This window comes from Seriola aureovittata, chromosome 22 (genome assembly GCF_021018895.1).
Source record: "Seriola aureovittata isolate HTS-2021-v1 ecotype China chromosome 22, ASM2101889v1, whole genome shotgun sequence".
Taxonomy (NCBI): domain Eukaryota; kingdom Metazoa; phylum Chordata; class Actinopteri; order Carangiformes; family Carangidae; genus Seriola; species Seriola aureovittata.
This window is the reverse complement of record NC_079385.1, coordinates 5,331,615-5,353,234: the sequence shown is the minus strand read 5'-3', so window position 1 is coordinate 5,353,234 and position 21,620 is coordinate 5,331,615. Positions and strand designations below refer to the sequence as shown.

The 21,620-nt window shown below is 41.4% G+C and overlaps 2 protein-coding genes across 3 annotated transcripts; one reads left to right on the top strand and one right to left on the bottom strand.

Moving 5' to 3' along the window:
- Positions 1-902: 902 nt before the first annotated feature.
- ucmaa (upper zone of growth plate and cartilage matrix associated a) lies at positions 903-9,314 on the top strand. Its single transcript, XM_056367842.1, has 5 exons — positions 903-1,033; positions 1,897-1,956; positions 2,040-2,132; positions 7,057-7,155; positions 8,749-9,314. The coding sequence occupies exons 1-5, from the start codon at positions 976-978 to the stop codon at positions 8,835-8,837; spliced, it is 399 nt and encodes a 132-aa protein (XP_056223817.1). The 5' UTR covers positions 903-975; the 3' UTR covers positions 8,838-9,314.
- A 1,346-nt stretch (positions 9,315-10,660) lies between these two features.
- mcm10 (minichromosome maintenance 10 replication initiation factor) lies at positions 10,661-21,409 on the bottom strand. 2 transcript variants are annotated; one of them, XM_056367075.1, is made up of 18 exons: positions 21,196-21,409; positions 19,994-20,045; positions 19,617-19,916; positions 19,284-19,502; positions 19,002-19,154; positions 18,663-18,873; positions 18,394-18,559; positions 17,882-18,049; positions 15,317-15,433; positions 15,002-15,198; positions 13,928-14,022; positions 13,051-13,164; positions 12,328-12,822; positions 11,752-11,882; positions 11,459-11,572; positions 11,128-11,273; positions 10,981-11,023; positions 10,661-10,886 (listed from the first exon to the last, which is right to left on the bottom strand). In XM_056367075.1, the coding sequence occupies exons 2-18, from the start codon at positions 19,998-20,000 to the stop codon at positions 10,803-10,805; spliced, it is 2,760 nt and encodes a 919-aa protein (XP_056223050.1). In that variant the 5' UTR covers positions 20,001-20,045; positions 21,196-21,409; the 3' UTR covers positions 10,661-10,802. The 2 variants fall into 2 exon arrangements, with proteins under 2 accessions (XP_056223050.1, XP_056223051.1); XM_056367076.1 differs by having other exon boundaries at positions 18,663-18,870.
- Positions 21,410-21,620: the final 211 nt, after the last annotated feature.

The window sequence follows — 21,620 nt, the reverse complement described above, 5'->3', positions numbered from 1 at the left end:
GTGATCTCTGGGACAGGGCAGAGCCCCCTGGAGTAATGAGTGTGGTCCAGACCAAACTAGCATGCTAGCTTCTGATTAGAATGTTCACTACTGTGCTAGCTGGTCGTGTAATTTCATAGAAGACACAGCAGAAGCTACCTTAACACCTGGACATGGTGGGGTCTGCAGTCCCCCTGCAAAACTGGTGCTCGAGGCAAAATTATGTTACAAGGCCGTAACAGCAAATATGCATCTTTATGCAATTTTGGCAAAGATATACATGATTATAATGGAGAGATGGGGCAAAAACTGGAAAAATGCAATGTGGAGGTCAGTGACCTCTCAGGGTCACCAGAGGTCAGATACAAATTGCCTCATTATCTGAAATAAAACCTTGGAGTATGAAGATTATATGCTGAAACTTTCATGCTTTGGTCATAAAATGCACAATTGCTTTGCCTACCCGCCCCACTAATACTTTTATATTTATATTGTGTCAGATTTGTGAAAGAAGTCAATTGTAATGACAAACCCACAGAGAAATATCACTAATGAAGCAATTTACTGTCTTTCAGCTCATTGTTTTTAATTATCTGTCCCATGAATGTTGGTCATTTATTCATTTTTAAAACCATTTGCTGTATCTTTTTGTCCTGGGTTCGTTTGGGCCTCCCTCTGTCCAGGGGCACAGAGTTCTCTCCTTTCATTTATTACCAAACCCTGGTTTCCATTCGACTGCCCTCTTCTTTTGATTCACCATCACTCCTCCCTTTCTTCCTTCCTCTCTTCTTCTTCTTCTTCTTTTTCTTCTTCTCATCTCTTGGGGAATTGAAATTCCAGCAGCTTCCCTCCCTCCCTGAAACTTTCTCCCCCTCTTTCTCCTCCCACTCCCTTCCTCCCTATCCTTCCCTTCCCTCCCCTCCCCTCTCTCTCCTCTCTCAGTTGAGTTAGGTGTGCTGTTAAGTCCAGTACAGTTCTTGCCTTGGTCTTTTCAAGATGTCCTGGACTCGAGTCTTTGTCCTCTCTCTCCTCACCACCCTCCTCATCCTCACCTGTGAGTATCATGTGTGGGTGGGGGGGGGGATTTATGGGGGAGGTAGGGTATTTTGGGGTTATGCATCCTCAGGGGAGATGAGCACCGATATTTATTAAGCTGGAGGCACTTTCTGACTTGAACCTGACCATAGACCTTTTCATGTCAGAGTTCATTTAATTATAATAATAGTTAATTTGTTGATCCCAATCTCAAAACAAGTGATGATTGGTGCATTACATGTATGATTTATATATGAATCAAATTTTTAAATAATGTTTTCAAAGGTGAGTCAGGCAGGTAATGAAAGTAAATTTGACTCTGACATGTTTTTTCTAAGTGAAGTTACGTTCAGCTCTGGTTCTGTTCAGTTTGGTCGGTTGCCTGTTCAAGCTCCGCTGCTAAAAAGCTGCTGATTTATTCAATGTGAAGATTAATTGTCAGAAGATTGGTACTGAACACTTCTACCACAGCGAATAAAGTCAAATTTGGACGATGGCTTTCCAAGGCTACACATCCTGTGATTTTGGATAATTGTGGATAATTACAGTTGTGACTATTTTGATCCTGTTTTCTTTCTGCTACATTAATAATTTATAAAGGAACCGTTGAGGCTCAGATAACCTTCCATACACTGGTGAAGTTCCCCAGTAATCCTACTCCTGTGAAAATCTGTGTTGTCATTTTCATGTGTTGTTTTTATTTCTTTTTTTCGTAGATACAAAATTTTACTTGGCTTAATTTAGAAAATTTCATTACATACATGAAATTAGATACCCAGGGTTTTTGTGTAAGATTAGTCTCATCAGTATATGTTACATATAAAGACAAAAGGATGCTTCGCTACAAAAAGGTTATATAATAGTTTCTCCTTTTGCCCTCAGTTTCCAGTGTGGTGGAAAACGCAGCAGTACGGGACGACACAAAACCAGCCAATCCTAGAGGTGACGACTGTCCAACACTGTCCAACACATTGCTTCGCATGTCCTCCGTATGTGACCTTGAACTTCTGACCTCTGACCCTCAGGTGCGGCGCGACAGGTGTTCATGCCTGAGTCGGACGCCTCCAACTTCTTCAAACGCCGCACTCGCCGCTCGACCCGATACTATGAGCTCGTAGGTACGTTCCAATAAGTACTTTTCCATCTTTATTCGAGTTCTGCTGGCAAAGTCTGCGACAGCTGGAAGGTGGCCTGTGTGTTTTCATGCTAACGTTCAACATGGAGAGTGGACGTCATTTTTGTAAAATGGTGAAAGATGTGATTTTTTTTTTATTAATTCAAGCGGGGATTTCTTCTCTGACACTTTTTCGTCTCGGGGAGGGAGGACCCGTCTGTCACCTCGCGAACAGAAAAACCGACAGGACTTTGAGTGAAATGTTTGGCTGGTGGTTAGAGGACGGGGGCGGACAGCTGTACGCGCGGTTGATTTGCTCGAGTGGTTGATGTGGCCACACTGCGGACGGTCCTAAATACGGCATGTTTGGCCTCCCGTACAAACTTGTGTGTGTGTGAGCTTGTGGGGGAGTGTTGGCCGGTTTATTGGTTTCTAGTTAAATTCTGAAGATGATATAGTTTGAGGTTTTGACTGAAAGCTGCGAAAGTTAAAGAGAGAAACAGAGGCAGAGCAGTGGAAACTCAAGCAGGTGTTGTTCTATACAGTAGCAGCTCTTACACACACACACACACACACACACACAGGAGCTGGAGGCAGCAGAAGGAGTCACAGGGTAGTATGGAGCAGACTCTCTCAGTTTCTCAGCACAATAAGCTTATTATTCCACAGCCAGCCATCAGTACGATGCACATCGCCAACGCACCTCAATCCAAACAGATTAAACACCGAGATGAGAGGTGTTTCAGCACAAAACTTGTAAACACATAAGAAATTATCATCAGAAATATCTCTAAATCAGCAACTAAACACAGATTCATACACCCATTTAGCTGAGATGAAAGCATGGAAATGGACAAACTTGCCAATATTCAGCTGCCGACAGTGATTTCCATCATTTCACTCAAGTATGTCTCTCAATTTCTCCCTTTTGTATTGGAAAACCCATCAGAGAAGCACATGTGTGCCCCAGAGCAGACCTCCAGAGAGAGGCTGTGGGCAGTTTCACCTTGCCCACCCATCAGAGTACCAAACGGTGTCTTGGCTTTGTGAAAACACACCCGCATTCCTGGAAAAAAGTTGATTTTGTCCCTTGCCAGTCCAGTCCATGAGAATGTGAGCTTCGTGAGTGTGTGTAAAGGACTTTTTTTTTTTACAAGAAAAGTGATGAGCAGGTAGCTAAGACTGGAATGTAAGGAGCAATTTACTCTCAGCTTAAGATACAAAGGTGCATTATTGACTAAGAGAAAGCACCCCATTATTTAAAAGACAACATACAAATCAGATAGATGCAATATTGCAAATATCTTTTGTTGCATTGCAAAACAGGGGGTCGCCACAGTTATATATTTGGTAATCTATGCAGTAGACGTTGAGAACGACCAACCGACTCCGCCAAAAAGAGAAAGCGCCGACACGTGGAGACAAGAGAATGAGCTATTACTTGAAAATAGAAGCAGAAGCAGAACGAATACTTGTTAACAGACAGGTCATTTTTACACAAGAAGCTGGTGTGAAGGTGCATGTGAGCCGTGTTTCCTACAGTACAATTAAGCTACACATCATTGGACTGTTTGGAGGGAAAATAAGTTTGCAGAGTAGATGGTCTGTGTGTTTACATGAAATGTGGTGATGTAATCCTATGGAGGTAAGTTTGTTTCAGTATTATTTGTGTGAACAGAGCAACAATCCGTGTGTAAATGTGTAATCTGTAAATATAAAACACCTTCCACAAATACAAAAAATAAATTAGCCAATTCCAAAACATTTCTTGCAAATATAAAACAGATATCCTTTTACAAATACACAAACAAATTCCACAAGTAAAGAATGATCTGTGAAAACATTCAATTCATTTACAAATAAATGAAAAGCATTTGTGAATATCTTCCCAACATTTACAACTTTCAAACAGACATTTGTCAATCAATTTTTTATTTGCGAAGCGAAAAAGCATGTCTTGCCTTACTATACTATGACTCTTTATACCTTACTATATGATGTTTTTATGCCTTACTATAATATGACATTTTTATACCTTACTTTACTATGATGTTTTTATGCTTTGTTACTTTTTATGTCAGAACGGGCATTGGACCTCAGAATAGAGACAGAACACTAAACACTTCAGCAATAACAGTGCAAGGGAGTTTATTGGGGAAAAAGCAATAGTGAAGGTGAATGCAGAGAGGGAGTGGGTCCGAGGAATCCAGGTGTCTAGTGAGTACACAAGACAGGAGTATGGAAGACTGGAGACCAGGGGCAGGTGAGTGAACACACTCTTGAAACACGAGGGGCGACTGGAGGCAGGTGGGTGGTGTGGCTGCAGCAGGATCAGCAGCACACAAATCAGGAAGTCTTCTGAAGCACAGGAGAACAAAGAGGTAATACTGGCAAAAACACTGGGGAGATCACTGAAACACTAGGTAACCCTGTAGTCACACAAACTAATCAGAGTGGCGGGGAGAGTAACTGCCACAGTGAAGAGCGAAACACTGTGGCCACGAATGGCTGGATGACCGGGGTAGATATACTGCAGATGATGAGTGATAGATTGCAGGTGTGGTGGTAAGATGCTGTCCAGACCACGCCTCTGCTGAGTCACCTAATGTCAGCAGGAGCACCCAGACACACACACACACACACACACACACACACACACACACAGGGGAGGGAGAAAAAACACTGGGAGACACAGTGGGACTGTGACACCACTATGACTTTTTTATGACTTACTATAAAATGGCTTTTCATGCCTAACTAAACTATGATGTGAACTGTGCATGAACTCTGCACAGAGGGCTGAAGCCCCGCCTCTAGCCACGCCCCCCCTGAAAATGCTAGTAGCCCTGGAGAAGGTAGACTTGGTCAGCACATTTGTGGCCCAATTAGCAGCACGCAGTTTCTGTGTTTAATTCAACATATGTACAAATGTGTGCATCACTCTTGACATAATTTGGTTAAAGTAAAAGTAAAAGAATATACTTGGCTTCATTTTTTAGAGTTTTATCAAACCAATACACGGTACAAAATGTGAACATCAAAAGACTCCCCGAGGCGCCAGGCAAAGGCTGTGAGAAATCCCCATGCCTTATTATACTGTCGATTTTTATAACAACAACCTGTGCGGAGGAGTTCAACAGAAATCTCTCAGAGCAGTTGAACAGCTTCTCCCCGCTCTGTGTGATGTCACTCATTTTAGCCGCGAACATTTCGCCACACCCACACAAACATACAAATCTGGAAAGATCCAGAAACGTTCATGAAACCCGAAATGATACTGTGTTAAAACTATGAATGGGATTTCTGTAGAGGTAAATTTGTCTCAAAATTTGTCTCACAAATGGACTGATTACAATAAACTCAGTGGTAAAGAAGTAACACCAGTTATCTCTCTACAGGTTGGGTGGGAATGAAATGTGGTCTGTGTACAATGTATCTTCATCATCACAGTGTAAAAAATCCAGCACCCTGCTGTCGTTCCCACAGTCCACAACATGAATGTTTTCTGTTGCCACGGGAACAGGTGCCGGTTTAGTAGTTAACGTTAGCTTAGCCTACATATTAACAATGAACAATAAAACTGCAATACATAATTTCTTAACTAAACAATCATCAACACCAACAGCCATACCATCAAAGACCTTAACCAGGTCCTGCCACTTCAAATCTTACAACCGTCAACGTAGTGCACATTACTTGTGGACAATTATTTGGGGAAAACGACAACACATAGAAGACTATGTGCTCTTAGTATGAAAAGTTGAAATGTCGTTGTCTTCCAAAAGTGGCCGAGTGATACGAGTCACTTTTGGTTCAGACTGGCGGAAAGTTTGGTTCAAAACTCTGTGTGTGCAAAATTGACAAGCGTAGAACTGAGCTCCACAAATGCTTTTTCGCTTCACAAATAGAAAATTGATTCATATTCATGTCTGTTTAAAAGTTGTAAATGTTGGGAAGATATTTCATTTATTTGTAAATCAATTGAATGTTTTCACAGATCATTTTTTATTTGTGGAATTTGTTTGTGTATTTGGAAAAGGATATCTGTTTTATATTTGCAAGACATTTTTTTTTGTATTTGTGGAAAGTGTTATATTATAGTATTATATTTACAGATTACACAGCTTATCGACCTGTTCACACAAATAATATTGAAGAAAATGTACCTCCATAAAGTCCCCACATTTATAAGCCAGGTGTAACTCATGTTAAAGTGAGGGGGAAAAACACAGACGGAGTAGTAAAGTCTAATATGTACAGTGGCTGCCCTGTACCTGTACCTGTGGGGATGTTTGTTTTTGTACAGAGAGGGAACAGGAGGGAGGGTTAGGTGTTTATACAAATATCTAATATATTAAGGTAAGTAGTGTGGGTTACCCATATGTATTTGTTTTCAACACCTCACTAGACCAGTATACGCTCTTGCATTTCTAATCATAGTGTAAACATGAGGCGCTTGTGCGCGCAGACACCTAGCAGTTACGACCACAGAGGTGATTCTGAGCACCGCGATTGCGTCACAGCTGTGCAAGATACAGGCATGAAATTTTACAGATGTTTAGTTGACATCAAAATGAAGGCCATGTTCGAGGATAGGTGTGGTCCGACCCATGAGCACCGAGTACTTATGTAATAATATAGTAATGAGTACTGAATACTCGGCCTCTAGTAGATTCTGTTCACGGTTTTCCAGTGATTCAATAGTTAATGAGACTCTGCAGCCGTGCTAGCAGCTCTGTGAGGCTGTACTTTAGCACAGCATCGCCTTCAAGCCAAATGTCAATCTGCCACTAGCATTGCTCAAAATCACACAGCAGATGATACATCAGGTTGTTTAAGGAGGAAACAGTAATGTCTCCCTCTGCTCCATCTGTCAGTATTGTGAGTGGGTGAATACAGATAAAGTTCCTGTCTTCTTCTCTCCACAGCTGAGCAGAGGGTAAAGATTGCAGCGAGTGAGCACAGGCGGGAGTACAACGAGGAGCAGAGGAATGAGTACGAGAACTACGCCGAGGAGGACCGTGACGGTAAGACCTGGATGCGGCTGCTTTCGCTTCCAAAAAAGGAACAAAATGGCGGTGAAACAAAAGTAGAAACAAGTTCCTATAATGGAGAAATGATCCTCAGTGAATCCCTCATTTCCCCCTTTCCACAGTGGGCCGAAAATACCAACATTTAACATTCAAAATACATCAAAATCACTCCACTCCAAGATGGTGCATAGAGACAGTATATCAACTAACACAAATTAATGCCAACTTTTTGTATCATGTTGTGAGGTCTGTCCTAAGCTGATCCTTGTGGAAAACCTGAGATATACTTAAAGGCCAGTTGTCACGAGAGGGCTCGAGAAGGAGCACAGGGAGAGAAGCCAGAGTTCTAGTTTGGATCTTAAATGAACCCCTCCGCACCCTCCGGCCCGCGTACCGCAGCAGATTGCCTGGGACTCCACACCAATTCAAAGTGTTCATTTGTGGTTGACCCCAAGCTGACAATCTTCCCTGTGGTTGTCTGTCCAGTGTGAAATAGTTGCAGTGACAGTTTCTAAACTAAGAACTGCTAACCATAAAGATGCGATTGGGTTTTGCATGTCAGGTACACAGTGTTTTGGGAGATTTGGTTCAGTGACTTATTATAGGAAAACAAAAAGATCTCCACCAGCTAGCTCATTGGTCACATTACATAATAGCGTAATGTCACTTATAACACTTATTTTTTCACATCTCTAGATTGTTGCATTTACTCCATGTCAGCACAAGGAGAACAACAAAGATATGACACTGTTCAAATGCATAGATGCATTATTCCAACATAATTAGCATCACCGCTAGCCTTGTAGTCAGAGAGGCTGAATGGAAATCTCGCCTAAATCAGCAAGTGATGGTGACTTTGCTGCCATATTGTCTGCGGTTTGCTAACAAACTTACTGTTGGTTTCACCAAGTGGGAGATATATTAGCTAAAAGAAATTCCCAGTATGTCTTATTTAGGACCAGGAGGTTGCTACATGTATGCTAAAGGTTGCTAAATGCCAACAATTTATAGCACTAGTATTAATCCTAATACCAACAAGGATATCTTAGCAAGAATTGGTTATTCCTGGTTTTAAAAACATTTTACTTTAGGGAACTATTTGTAAGTTTAGCTGTTGCTACATAGCTACTGATCGTTAGACCCACCTGGTCGCTTGGCAACCGGTTTAAAGCTTGTGTGAAGCAGCAGATCAACACACATTACGATATAAAGGCATAAACTTTTGTCAGTATTGACATACTACACATAGTTAGCACAGATGGATTTAATGAAACGATGAGTACAAAAGTATAATTAAGGGTATATTTGTTTTCGTTAGTTTGCTACCTAAGAATTGGGAGCGTCCCCACAATGTTCTGTCGCGTTTTCACTCTGGGAGGGTCAAGTCAAGACAGCAAGAGCAGCTATTCGAAAAAACTGGATAATTTAGGATAAATGAGGCTAAAATTAGAATTGGAAGAGAAAACTATAATATATGTATATATATATGTATATAAAACACCCCCACACATTCCTTATACCCATTTCAGGAAGTTGGCATCCCTATATAGCTGCTCTCATTGAACTTCTTTCTTGTTTAATCCACAGAGGTAAACGAGAGATCGAGGGAAACAAACGAGCAGCTGCGAGAGTATAACTACGATGGCCTCTATCCTCGCTACTACTGGTTCCACTGAGCAAACTCCGTCAATGGAGCAGTAGTGACACTGCCATCACCTGTACCAAAGGTGATTCCTGACATGTTGACAGCAAGTGCTACAGTTATCGCCATATTTTTCCTACTTCTATTTACAAGACAAAAGTTTTCTTTCGTTTCGCTTCATTTTTATACACTCTAAACTGTGCAATATGTGTCTCCATGTCAAACTGTAAAGTGTATTCAAAGTGGACTCTTTGTATTGTTAGCTAAACCTTATCATATTAAATGGAGGTTATATATTTTGCATGCTTGTTTTTACTGCCTTTTACATGTACATAGAAGCTACACAGTGTCCTTTATGTCAGTGTGATACATTAGCAACAATAACTCAACCTCTTATATAAAGAATTGACTTGATTTACCAGAGGGGGATTATGGTTTTATATTTGCTAAGAAACTGACTTTCTGACATTTCTTTAAGTCAAAATGACAAATAAAGATGAGTTTTTCTTGACTCCCAGTGTGTGTGTTTTAACTCCGGCGAGCCCTGTCTGGTATTTGGAGTATTTAAAGGGAGGGAGGCGGAGTGGAATAAAAGAGTAGATGAGGTGAGCTGCATAAGTCGTCAGGCTGAAATGAATCCCACATTCCAGAGTGGAAATATTAGACACAAACTGGGCAAAGAAGAGACGGAGAAGGCAGTGAAAGGAGGAGTAAAAAAAAAAAAAAAAAAAAAAGCAGCAACGGGATAATGAGCACAAATGAAACCCTCAAAATGATGTGGCATGGCACTCTATACTTACTGATCACACACTGTCATATGCAGAGACCTTATTTTATCTTTATACTGTGATTCCACTTCAGACCTTTCCTGTTTAAGGCCATGTGGATTGGCTCAGAGACTTGAGTGAAAGCCACCTGGCCTAAGCAGACATGGGGCCAACACATGGAGACAACAGATGTTAGAGGTTTGTGTCCTCATACAGGAGACTGGTTCACTCTCTAGGAACCAATTACCTGTTAATGAAACATAAACAGCAGTAAGTATCTAGCTTCTTATAGGCTGGATTGTAATAACTTCACACTAATACAATAAGGAAACACATTGTTATATAAGCAACCTGCCTAGTCTTTATACCTCACTGGGTCCTACATTTCCCAGAGTACCTTTCAGTAAGCCAAACAGGAGAGGCATGAAAATGCTGCCTTCAGTCAGTGGTTGAATGCAGGACAAATAAACACCTTTAACGTGAGGTTTCAGTGTCTCTGTTGATCATCACTCTTTCAAACTCAGTCTGTCTCTTATCTGCTTTGTGTTACGTGTTGAAACTGTTTGTCTCTTACCTGAATCACAAAATAAACAATAAAAAAAAAAAGACTTAATATCACTATTTTAAATTGAGGAACATGTTTACCATTATACACTGATGTCATTTCACTACATATTTAGACCTTCCATAGATTTGCACCAGAGGTGGGGGGACTTGAGTCACAAATTGGAGGAGTTGAGACCAACACTGAAAAGACTTGACTTTGACTTGGTTTCATGACTTGAGACTTCACTTGAATGGATTTGACTTTTTTTTTTATTTTAATTAAACATTTGCATTTTTCTATATATTAAGAAGCGACATTTCGTTTTTGAAACATGATTAGGTGATTTCTAGTGCCATTCCCACAAACCTGGCAACCTACTAGGATGCCGCAGACCTGCAGCGGCCCACAAACAAACCAGAGACTTGATCCTGTGTGAGTTACTCCCGCCTCTGCTCTGCACCAGAATCCGTGTTCAGCTTTTCTTCTCTTGTGTTTTATCAGCAGAAAAGCTGAACAGAAATATGAAACATTTCACGTGAAACGTCGCAAAAAGCATCACTTTAATCAGCTTATTTCCAAGCATAAGAACCACCATAATCAACAAAACAACATCAGACTTTAAAAACATAATTAATGTAGACATACAAATCTAAATACACGTTCCCTTAACAACTAGTTTGTGTTGTCAATTCATGCTGTTGAGGAACTTGGCTTGCTCCTCTCCTCGAGGCAGGAGAAGCTCTCCACCGATCTTTGGTCCCTTTTTCTCCTGCAATAAAACGTCAACAACATCAGCCCTGTTCTTTCACAACAATAAAACATATTTTTTCTTTTCGTTCAGAAGGTCAGAAAGAAATTTTTACCTTCAGCATCCCGTCACGCTCCCATTTAAACAGACCACAGTTACTGGAATGGTAAAACATTAGATATTAGAGAGGCAGAAAATCATCATTATCATCTTCCTGTCTGGAATAAACCTCACATATTATGTCAAAGTTTCCATGTCTGACCTGCAGTGTTTGTGCGGCAGTCTGTCCAGAGCGATGGCTCTCTGTCCGCAGGGACATTTGAAGAAACGTTTGACAGAGTCGTGCCACCGTAGATCATGATTCTCCTCCACACAGCGATCCGCCGGCTTAAAGTAGGTGTAACTACACTGGAAGCAAGGGAACGTGGGAAAAAAACTGCTTATTTTTCAAACTTTCAAGACACTCAAGCATTTCCACCATGCTCTCCTTTATGATTACAGTCACATACCAACGTCAGCTTAAAGATAAATTATTTTATAATATATATATTTTTTTAAATCACATACACTTGTTTATCTAAGCTGCTCAGTACCTTTCTGCAGGTGACGGCACGACACTTCATCTCCCTGATGCCCTTCATCTTCTCCTCCATCTGCTCCTTCTTCACCAGAGCATCAAAGTAGCGCTCCTGCAGCTGGTACTCCGCCTGAAAGATCCAGATACAAGGTTCTTTAATTCACACACACACACACACACTTTATGATGTTTAATATGTAGCAATGGATCTAAAGTAAAAAAATAAACAAGAGGGAAATCGGATCTCCTCTCATCAAACTGGGCTATGAAAAACACATTTGAATAGATGCTTGACGCTGCTGGTCTTACCGCCTGTAGCGCGACCCCGTGACGAGATTTGGCGTTGAGGATCTTCTGGAACTCCTCTGACTGAATGTACTGGAGCTGATCTCGCTTCTTCTTCTGGGCTGGCTCCTCATCCTCATTATTGGACGACTCACCTGCAACAGGTAAGTTAAAGGACAATTAGTAACTCACTTCATGTAGGATTTAGTGTAGCAGAGGGTAGAATGTTGATTAATGTTGTTCAGCATAAATGGAAGAGCTATGGAAACAAATCTGTCTCAACAGATTTTGAAATTTGTAAAATAACAGGGAAATGAGTTATTGAAAATTTCAAGAGTTGAATTCAGATACATCAGATACAAGATAAAACACCTAGCTTTCGATTTGTTCAGCTGATTTGGCTGCTACAAAAATTAGCATATGAAATCTTAACATGAATTTTAACACACCTACTGTGTATTACTGTTGAAAGAAAGCAAATATATTAAAGTAAATAGATTATTTGTAAACGGCTATGTTATTTATTTATTTTATTTTATAAAAAAAAAAAAAAAAATCAACACTACATACAAAAAAAAAAGTGTGTGTGTGTACATGTACCATTGGGCGAGGTCAGATTCTTCTCCACCCGAACGCTGATCTCACTGCTGTTGTTCCTCTTCCTCTTCACTGCGTTGGGGTCTTCTTTTTCCAGCCCTGCCCCTTTAACTCTCAGTTTCTTCAGAGCAGCCATCTTGGCGGCTGATAGGCTGAGAGCGCTGGGAGGAGGAGCTGAACGGGGGCTGTTCTCAAAAAACAGGATGTCTTCGCCCTTGGAGAAGCCTCGGCCCAGGGTGGGCGCATGAGGCGCCGCGGGGCTCTGGGTGGATTTGGGGACCTCAGAAGCTGCTTTCGGGGACATCAGACCCTCTCGGCTCGGTGGTAAGGACGACGACCCAGGTCTGGCCCTTTCTGAGTTCTGCAGCACCCTTTTCTGGATCTCATCCGCCCTCCGTCGACGGTTCTCCAGAAGCTCCCGCTGCTTCTGTTTCTGCTGCTTCAGCAGGTCTGAGGCTGAGATGGACTGAACTGGAGCTCCAGTCGGATCCTTGGAGACTGAGGATGGACAACGGGTTCATCAAATGATTACATGTAAAATGTAAACACTGGGATTCCTGTCTGGGATCAACCCAGGCTGCAGATATAATTTTCTAACCTCATTAAAGTAAATTGTTAAAGCTTTCTATTTTGATCTCATCAGTTTTTGTTTTTTTTTTGCAGCAAGAACCTTGAATGCAACACGGACAGCAGTCAAAAGCACAGGGATATTTCCAGGTTGTGTACCTGATTGGCTGCCATGTGCTAAGTGCTTCTTCAGCTGCAGAGCTCCAGGTGTTGGCATCGACATCAGGCTCTTGAATTCGTTAGAACAACCTGAAACTTCACCGGTCTCTATGGCTAAAAGAAAAAAAACAAAAAAACCTTTAATACAGAATGTCAAAGCACAGAAAAATGTTTTGGAGACTATTTTAGCTGTAAAACCTAAAATATTTTTTAAAAAGACAACCAGACAAAATCAGGTTAAGATGGTAGTTCTCAACAAAACACAACTTGAGCCTCGTCTTTTAACCTAAATCTGTCACTTTAACAGACTGGCACCATTATAAATACACTGAATTAACTATAAGTAATCAATGTACCCATGGATGTACAGACATCCACCACTGATCACTTTAATACTGAAGCAAACTTAAAAACATGATGATTCTCAGGCCGGTTCTGCAGCAGATTTATGGCTGTAACTAATGATCAACGTGAAAGTGAAAGTGACACTGAATCTAAAAACATGTGTTTCATGTCTGTTCAGATCTGACTGAGTTATGATTAAGAGAAGGAATGACACTTCTGCTGCACATTGCAACAAGTTGTCTGCATGAATGTGTCAGAGCTGCTGCGGCTCATCGCGTTGATACGTGGCCCAAATCAGCAGAACAGATTATAATAACATCCAGCTGTTTCAGAACACCAGCATGAAGCCAGCCCTTTCTCCTCATACAGTATCTGTTCAACTCTCAGTTTGAAAACCTCTGGATTTGTTTTGTGTTTATGTATCTGTACTACATTTAAGCTTAGACCATATATATGCAATAGAGACTGAAGAATTGATTGGATCATAGTCAGAAAACAAGTGTTAACACGATTTATCATGTGTGGTTCTTACCGAGCCTCTTGGCCTGATCGACCAGCTGAGTCGAGCCTTTCACAAACAGCTTGTCCAGAGTTTTCTGAATGGGTTTGTTCGGTTTGGTCGCTGTCCTGTAACACAGAAGACCTGTTACTGAAAGTGTCCTGAGCTCCTGCCCAGTCCCACACTGTGTTCCTGGCTTTGTAAGTCGCAGTTAGCTCGACTTCAAAACACACACTGGGAATACAGTTTCAGCCAGAGTCCAATTTGGATTGTGATCTCACTGTCTGCTGCAGTGGTAGTAGTAGTTTTTCAGTTTTTCACAGTAAATATAAACAATACGGAGTAAGAGACAAGTCAACTGTCTATGTATGAAGTAGTGACTGAACAGGCTCAGGCCAAAGCAAAATGCTTATCTATACAGTAAAGTCCAGGTTGTCCTGCCGACCACATCACTGCAAACTTTCTGAAAATCACTGCATCATTCCAACTTTTCCAGTTTTTCCCTCGAGCACATGAGCACCCAGGCTGAGTGTGCCTCTCTCTCTCTCTCTCTCTCCCTCTCTCTCTCCCTTCTTTCTTCTCGAGGCAGATGGCCTCCCACCCTGAGTCTGGTTCTGCTTGATGTTTCCGTCTCTTTAAAGGAAGTTTTTCATGCCACTGTCGCCGAGTGCTGCTCTCGGAGGGAACTGGTGGGTCTCTGTAAATAAAGAGAAGGTCTAGACCTTGTCTATTTGAATTGTACTTGGAGAGAACTTCTGTTGTGAATTGGTGCTACACAAATAAAAATTGACTTCACTTTTATACGCCTGCCTACATTCTTATCAGTTAAGCTACCCACCAATAGAAAAGAACATTTTTCACACTTGTAACCCTCAGAAATCCTTATAAACCACTTTTAAGAACCAATAGGAAATTAAACTTTTTTAAAAGTTGAGTTCAGTTTTTGATTGAAACCAACACTTTCAGCTTTTAAAATGACTGCATTCATTATTATTAAATTGCATAATTAGCCTCTGTTCATTACAGGAAAGATTTACAGTAAACTTGATAAAGTTTGAAATGTCGTGAAAACACGTGAGGAAAACGGTGACATCTGACATCACTCACAGCGAGGAGGCGCAGGCGGCCGAGGAGACGCCGCCGTAGTAGAAGCCGTCCTGACACAGCCGCTCTCTCAGGCCGCCGCCCTTCACTTTCACCTTGTTGGGAGCTTTTCCAGAGAATGTTGACTGCAGCTCGGCCCTCTTTGAGCTCATCTTCTTATACTGGGCCTTGACGTGGTACTGGCAGTACTGGCACTCGTACTGTAAACAATCATATAGAAACAAGTCTGCTGTAAGAAATAATGCAATGTAATGGAATATAATGGAATGCGGGTTCAGATGTGTACGACACAGGCAGAGCTCGAGAGGATGGACCCACCATGTTGACAATCTGAGAGCAGGGGTCTCCGTTCTTCTTCATGGCCTTGCAGGTGCTGTAGTCCTGAGCTTCACCCATCACCAGCACCTTCTGTGGGTGATCCACCGTCAGGCTGACCTGCACATGTTCAACACAAACTTTTATTTTCTGCAAGGGGAATCAGTTCACAATAAAAAGCAGTATAAATGCAACAAACAGAAAATATTGGCTTTTTTCTTTCTTCTGTTGAGTTGTCTGTTTTTTTTTTCAATTATTCTGAAGTCTTATGCAGATTGGAGGGCGAACCTTTCACTGTTATTTAACTGTTTCCAAAACATATGTTTGCTGCTGTTTTGCTGCAATTTCTTGTTACTTATCAACAAATACAATTTATTTATTTTTGTAGTATTTGTCAACTCCAGCAAGGAGGTTATGTTTCCATGTTTCCTGTCGTTTCTCAGCAGGATTACACAGAAGTACTGAACCGATTTGCACTGAACCAGGGAAGAACTCATCACATTTTGGGGAAGATCCGGATCTTTTACTATGAATTAGAATTTTTCCTCTGAGCTCTGGTGCGTGTTGTTTGACGTTGACCTCGGCGGAGGTGTGTGCTCTCTCAGTGCCATTCTAGTTTTATAGATTAATGATGTGTTGACATTTTTATCTTCTTCCTAAATGTTTCACAACATTTGGATTTTCATTAAAACTGGAGCTGAAACAATTAATTGATTACTCAATTGAAGGAATATTGAAAATAATCAGCTATTTAAGTTGTTTTCTCTCTGTGAGGACCCAGTATCCGACAGTTTGGTTGGATAAAATAAATCACCTGAAAATCTGAAATTGTCTCATTTTTTCCCTATTCTCAGACAATTTATGGACCAAACAACCAATTGATTAATCAAGAAAATAATTAGCAGATTAATCTGAAACTGAAAACAATCATTTGTTGCAGCCCTAATATCAAACTTTTGAAACTTTAATTGAACCCAGCTGATTAAAACTCCTTTCAGGATTTCAGAAAAAATAAAAAGCTGAAGAATCACAAGAACAAAAGGAGAAAACAATCAGTCCAGTCTTGAAGTGGTTTCCAGTCCACCTGGACCAACTGGGAAAACTAGTTCAAAAAACAAAACGATACACAAAGAAACACAAAGTTGTGCCTGAAACGCCAGAAGCTGTGACTGTTTTTCTGCTACAGACTGAGGTTACTCTGAAAGCAAACTGCCCTCTGTGTGTGTGTGTGTTTGTGTGTGTGTGTGCGCGTTTGTGTGCGTGTGGTGTGAAAATGGGAACCTTCCTCACCACTTTCTTCTCCTAACATGTCAGTTTATCATGCGACGCTGACACCAGTGTCCCGACTGGCTATTTTCACTGAAACCACTCGTCTGTCTCCAGCTTTAACTGACGAGGCTTCAGCTGCCAAACCGTCAGTGACAGAAAATAAAAAATAAAAAAAATCTTAAAACAGATTCAGTAAAACATAAATAAAACAAGGTCGTCGCTTCACCCTGAGTGAAAACTATTCATTCTCAACAGTAATGAAAGCGTCACATGTAATTTAGTTCTGACCCAGTTTGTTAGAATCTGACCAGGAAATATACAAAGCGGTGAAGTCCTGCTTTTTATAACATCAGCGGCATTTAATGTTGCATTTTAGAAAATAATGAATAAACAAACGCAGGGACTCTTGGTGATTTTACTGGTGTTCAAATCTGCCCTTGTCTTTGATTATACTTAAATGTTGCAAATTAAACTGTAATTTGGTCCCAGTTTAGCTTCCGACATTAAAATGTTTTGGAATTTTTTTCCTCTCCTGGACCTCAACCTCTCATTTCTACCTTCATTCCATTGTGTGAGCAGCTGGAGACAGTTGTTGAACTTCAAGAGGAAGGTTGTCGATGCTTTTTAGCGGGGACCTTCACAAATGAAACTGTAATTGTCTGGTATTGTCATTCAGAGTGTGTTTAGTTAAGGGCCTTAGAGATCCAGACTTGTGAGTGGAAAGTCACCGGTTTGATTCTCGGCGCAGGAAACATTCGGTCAGGGAAAGTGAAAGAGCAATGTCCCGAATCTCCAAAGGTGGTGAATGGTGCAACTGGCTGGAGGATCTTTACTAGTGTTGTTCATAATTAACCGTTAACTGACAATGAGGATTTTGACTGATTAACTAACAGTTAATTGGTTAAATATGTTGGGACATCAGATCTGAGCAGGTTTTCTCCACTGTGGGTCTGACAGTCTACAGACTGACTCCAGACCGACCCCACAGCTGTCCACGTGTTGCTATTTCTGAATGCAAACCAGTAGACAAGTTGTACGCTCTGCTGAGGACTGAGGTATCTTATTTTGAAGTTTAATGCCAGTCCAACTCTGTGTCACATGAGCAGAAGCCTGGCTGTTCAGATGCACATTCCTCCGCTGGTCAACAAACCATTGTGCTCCTGTGCCCGTTATTCTTTTTCTTTTATCGTAAATCACATGTAGAGCTGATCTTTATATTAACTTCTTTATATTAACTAAGAATTAATAAGGTTACATTGATGACAGACTGCGCTGGAAACTGTCCAGACTCTCACTCACCCCGTCATATCCGTCCTTCTGCTTCATGGGGTTCGGGTTGAGGAGTCCGATAACGGTGCCCGGCTCCGTCTTCCAGTGCTCTTTGTGGACTTCACCAAACAGCAACAGAGACACAAACACTTCCAGGTTATGGAGGTCATTCAGCTTCCAGATGCTGAATGTTTTCCCCTGTGGAGAAAGAAGCGCTCAGTCAGGAATGTGACACTTCAACGTATTTCCAATACATTTTAAGATTTGAAGTTAAATGCTAAAACTGCTATTTTTTTTGGAGCTGGAGCCTTTTTTTTTTTTACATGATGAACTAACATGGATTTTGTTAACAACAATAGTGTGGATGTTGCAAAGTTCACAAAGTTAAAAAAAAAATGACAAGCAAAACTGTAGAACTCTACAAGAAAAACATCCAGTAATTTGCAGTTTGAATAAATGTGATTTATAACAGTTGACACATGACAGTATTCAGTTAAACACAGAGTTCCAGTTCACGCTGGGAGGTTTGAGCATAGACCTACACTGCTGCTGCTCTGTGGCGTGGCCTTATTGACCAACACCGCAAACGTCACCCAGTCACTGTCCTCCAGTTTCTCCCGAGCCAAACGCTCTGGCACCTGTGACAGACGGATGAAACGGCGGTCCGCCATCTTGCGGTCCATCTCGCTGGAGGAAACCCGCGGTTTTCTGAAATTACAAAAAAAAAAAAAAAAAAAAGGAGCCTGGATTCAGATGGGAAAGCCTAGCTTCAAATGTTGACAAGTCAGTCTCGTAACTTCTGTGTCCTGACCTGAGCCGCAGCCCTGAGTATCTCTCAACAGCCATGTCTTTAGGAAGAGGAGGTAGAGAAGAGGGTTTCGGCTGTCCTGCTGCTGCAGCTGGAGCAGCTCTGGTGTGGGAGGCTGCAGGTGAGCGCAGAGGATTGGAAACCTTGCTGCTGCTGCTCTCTACTGGCTGGAAGGAGCTGCCAATCTTAATCTCCACCAGTGGCCCCCTATCTTCTGAGGGAAGAAAAATACATTCAGGTAGCACAAGCAGTATGTTTGCACATCAGTCTTCAAGTTACAAAGACAGAACTGTTGTTGTGATTCTGTTTTTTGTGAATAGATGGTGTAAAGATTGGTTTTACCTGGTGATGTGCTGGGTTTGGGTTCATGAGCTACTCTGGGTTTGCGTTTGAAGGAGTCAGCGTTATTCAGCTGGTCAGAAAAGTCCGAAGACTCCTGGAGCTTCACTCGTCCTCCTCCTCCTCCTCCTCTGACCGGAGTGGATGAAGACGTTGCTGTTGTCAGAAAACGAGGAAAACAGAAGCACAATCAACCTCTGTTCCCGTGTGTCATTATCAATTTGTTTTGTACTTTATGTGAAAAATTAAAAAGCAGAAGTTGCCAGTGTACAACACCATGTTCACCTGCTTGTGTCTTGGTCTTCTGTGAGGGAGCTGCTGGTTTGACCTGGGTCACTTTGGGGGTGAGCTGTCGGGGAGGTGTTGGTTTGGGGGCCACAGGTTTGGGAGCAGCTGAGCGCCCTGCAGCCCTGACTGGAGGGGAGGATGGGGTGGAAACCTTCTGACTCGCCTCCAGCTGCTGCTGCAACTTCTGCATCTGCTCCTGCATCTGCCTCAGCTCCTCTGAGGAGGGAAGACTCCAGTGGTGAACACAGACCGAACAAGCAACACTCAACTGAACCAAATGACTTTGTTCATCAACTAGAAGATTGAAGGAGAGACTGCTGTGGCACAAACCTTGTAAATCCTCCTTGGACCTGTTCAGACTCTCACTGGCTTCTCCTCCGCTTGCTTTTCCTTTAGTGTCCTTCTCCTCATTTTCAATGTCATCCACATCTCCAAAGAGATCTGACACTGTGTCCTCTGCCTCCACATCTCCCCCTTCTTCCTCGACGCCCTCTTTGTACTCTTCCTCCTCATCGTTGTCATCATCAAACAGGCCGTCCAAATCGTCGGCCTGCTCCTGACTGCCCTGATCTTCTGCGACACCCTCGCTCTCAGCCAGCAATGCCGTCAGAATGTCCAGATCATCCTCACCTGTGCAGATAATAAGTGTAAAGGCATGTTTCCCTGAACTATTAAAGCTTTTGTGTTTGAAATCTTCGGATACTTACTGTCCATCTTTGTGATGTTAATGGTGGGGCTGATTTCAGATGACCTGGTGACCTGTGCAGGCAGAATGATAGGTGGAATGAAGGAGAGACTAATTCAGCAGCTCTTTTAGTTAAAATGAAATTCTCTCTAGAAGAACACATGTGAAAGACATTTTGAAAACTGAGACACAATTAAAGTGTCAATTAAAGGTGCTGGGTAAGCAATGTCACTTCATGCTCCATAGTGGGAGTTTTGCATATGTAGCAGTAGCAGAGTACTGGTGGTGAGTGGAGCAGATTTTAGGCACCATATGTACAGCTGATGATCAAAAGACAAGGTTAAAATGTTCAAATGGAGCTAATGATGAAAACCCTCATATGTGGGTAAAAATGTCAGTTTTACTGTTTTTATCCCTAAAAATTTAATTAATTTAATTATATTAACTGTATGTTTTATGGTAAGTTTTTTACATTCATTTTACTGTGTTATGAAACATCATCTGCTGCTACAACGACCCATAATATTTAATCCAATGTTGCATGATGTTAATCAAATCCCTATGTTTTCTAGTGTTTCTTCCAAGTATTACACTGGATTAAATAATACAAATTTATAAGGCACTGATCATAGTTCAAGCCCTGTTTCAAGAGTTTCAACAAACATTGATTTCCTAGTAGTTGTGGTCTCTGAAAGAAATGTCATTTACATTTAAAATGTCTGTTCAGTTCAGGTGGTACTAGCACGGACTCATCGCTGTCAGTTCTTGGTGTAACCACATTTATCAAAGCACAGCACAAAGTGAGTGACAAGCTTTTGAGTTATCACCTTGTATAGCAGCACCATATCCACAATGTGTAACACCCAGTACTGCTGTGTCTATCTGTCCAGTGCAGCACAGTACTGTGCAGGTAAAATATCTATAGAATCCCTACTGGACAGAGATTTCCATCCTATTTCTGAGAGAGGAGTTAAGTGTTGGATTCAGGTTCATCCTCAGGTAACCCGTCTCAGGTGAGGCCACGGTCTGGTTTAACGGGCCCATTTAAACTGACATACAGTCAACATTTAACAAGGGAAACAGTTACTGAAGTCATGTCAACATTTGAGGAGATTAACACCATTCGTTTTTTTCACTGACTATAATGAAACCATTGATCAAGTCTTTCTTAAACCTTTAGCTTTCCATTACTTTTACTCTGACATAATGAAAAAGCAAACTTACCTCAGATTCTAGTTGTTCAGCTTTGGGTCCTTCACTGACTCTAATGTACCTTTGACCGCCTTTTAACGACGTCCAACTTGTTAATAAAGTGCTTATTTTCCAGTAATTAACATTACACTATGCTATATACAATTCTTTAAGTTATATTTCATAAGAAGGACACATTATTGTCCTTTACAAGCTCCACTCAGAGCGAGGGAAATCTAAACTGGCGCTAAACGGAGGACCCTGCTGTGTTGTCAAACGTCTGTTAGGCGCCCAACGATCTGCCTGACTGAAAAAACAGGCGTCTGTGTCGTAGAGTGTTTTTTTTTTTTGGCTAAACCCCGAGGAATGAATTTCTTAAAAATAAATATTCTTAAAGTTCTAAATATATTAACCAACATACATTTCTTCGGATTTTAATTTTGTTGTAATATTTGTCC

What these genes read in the sequence shown, in the direction of transcription:
- ucmaa (XM_056367842.1), top strand. Translation starts at nt 976, where the DNA reads ATGTCCTGGACTCGAGTCTTTGTCCTCTCTCTCCTCACCACCCTCCTC. An exon ending in AAAACCAGCCAATCCTAGAG is followed by an intron (nt 1,957 to 2,039) that starts GTGACGACTGTC and finishes TCTGACCCTCAG; the next exon opens with GTGCGGCGCGACAGGTGTTC. An exon ending in CGCCGAGGAGGACCGTGACG is followed by an intron (nt 7,156 to 8,748) that starts GTAAGACCTGGA and finishes TTTAATCCACAG; the next exon opens with AGGTAAACGAGAGATCGAGG.
- mcm10 (XM_056367075.1), bottom strand. An exon ending in GAAGACCAAGACACAAGCAG is followed by an intron (nt 19,155 to 19,283) that starts GTGAACATGGTG and finishes TTCTGACAACAG; the next exon opens with CAACGTCTTCATCCACTCCG. An exon ending in GTGCCGTCACCTGCAGAAAG is followed by an intron (nt 11,274 to 11,458) that starts GTACTGAGCAGC and finishes CCTTGCTTCCAG; the next exon opens with TGTAGTTACACCTACTTTAA.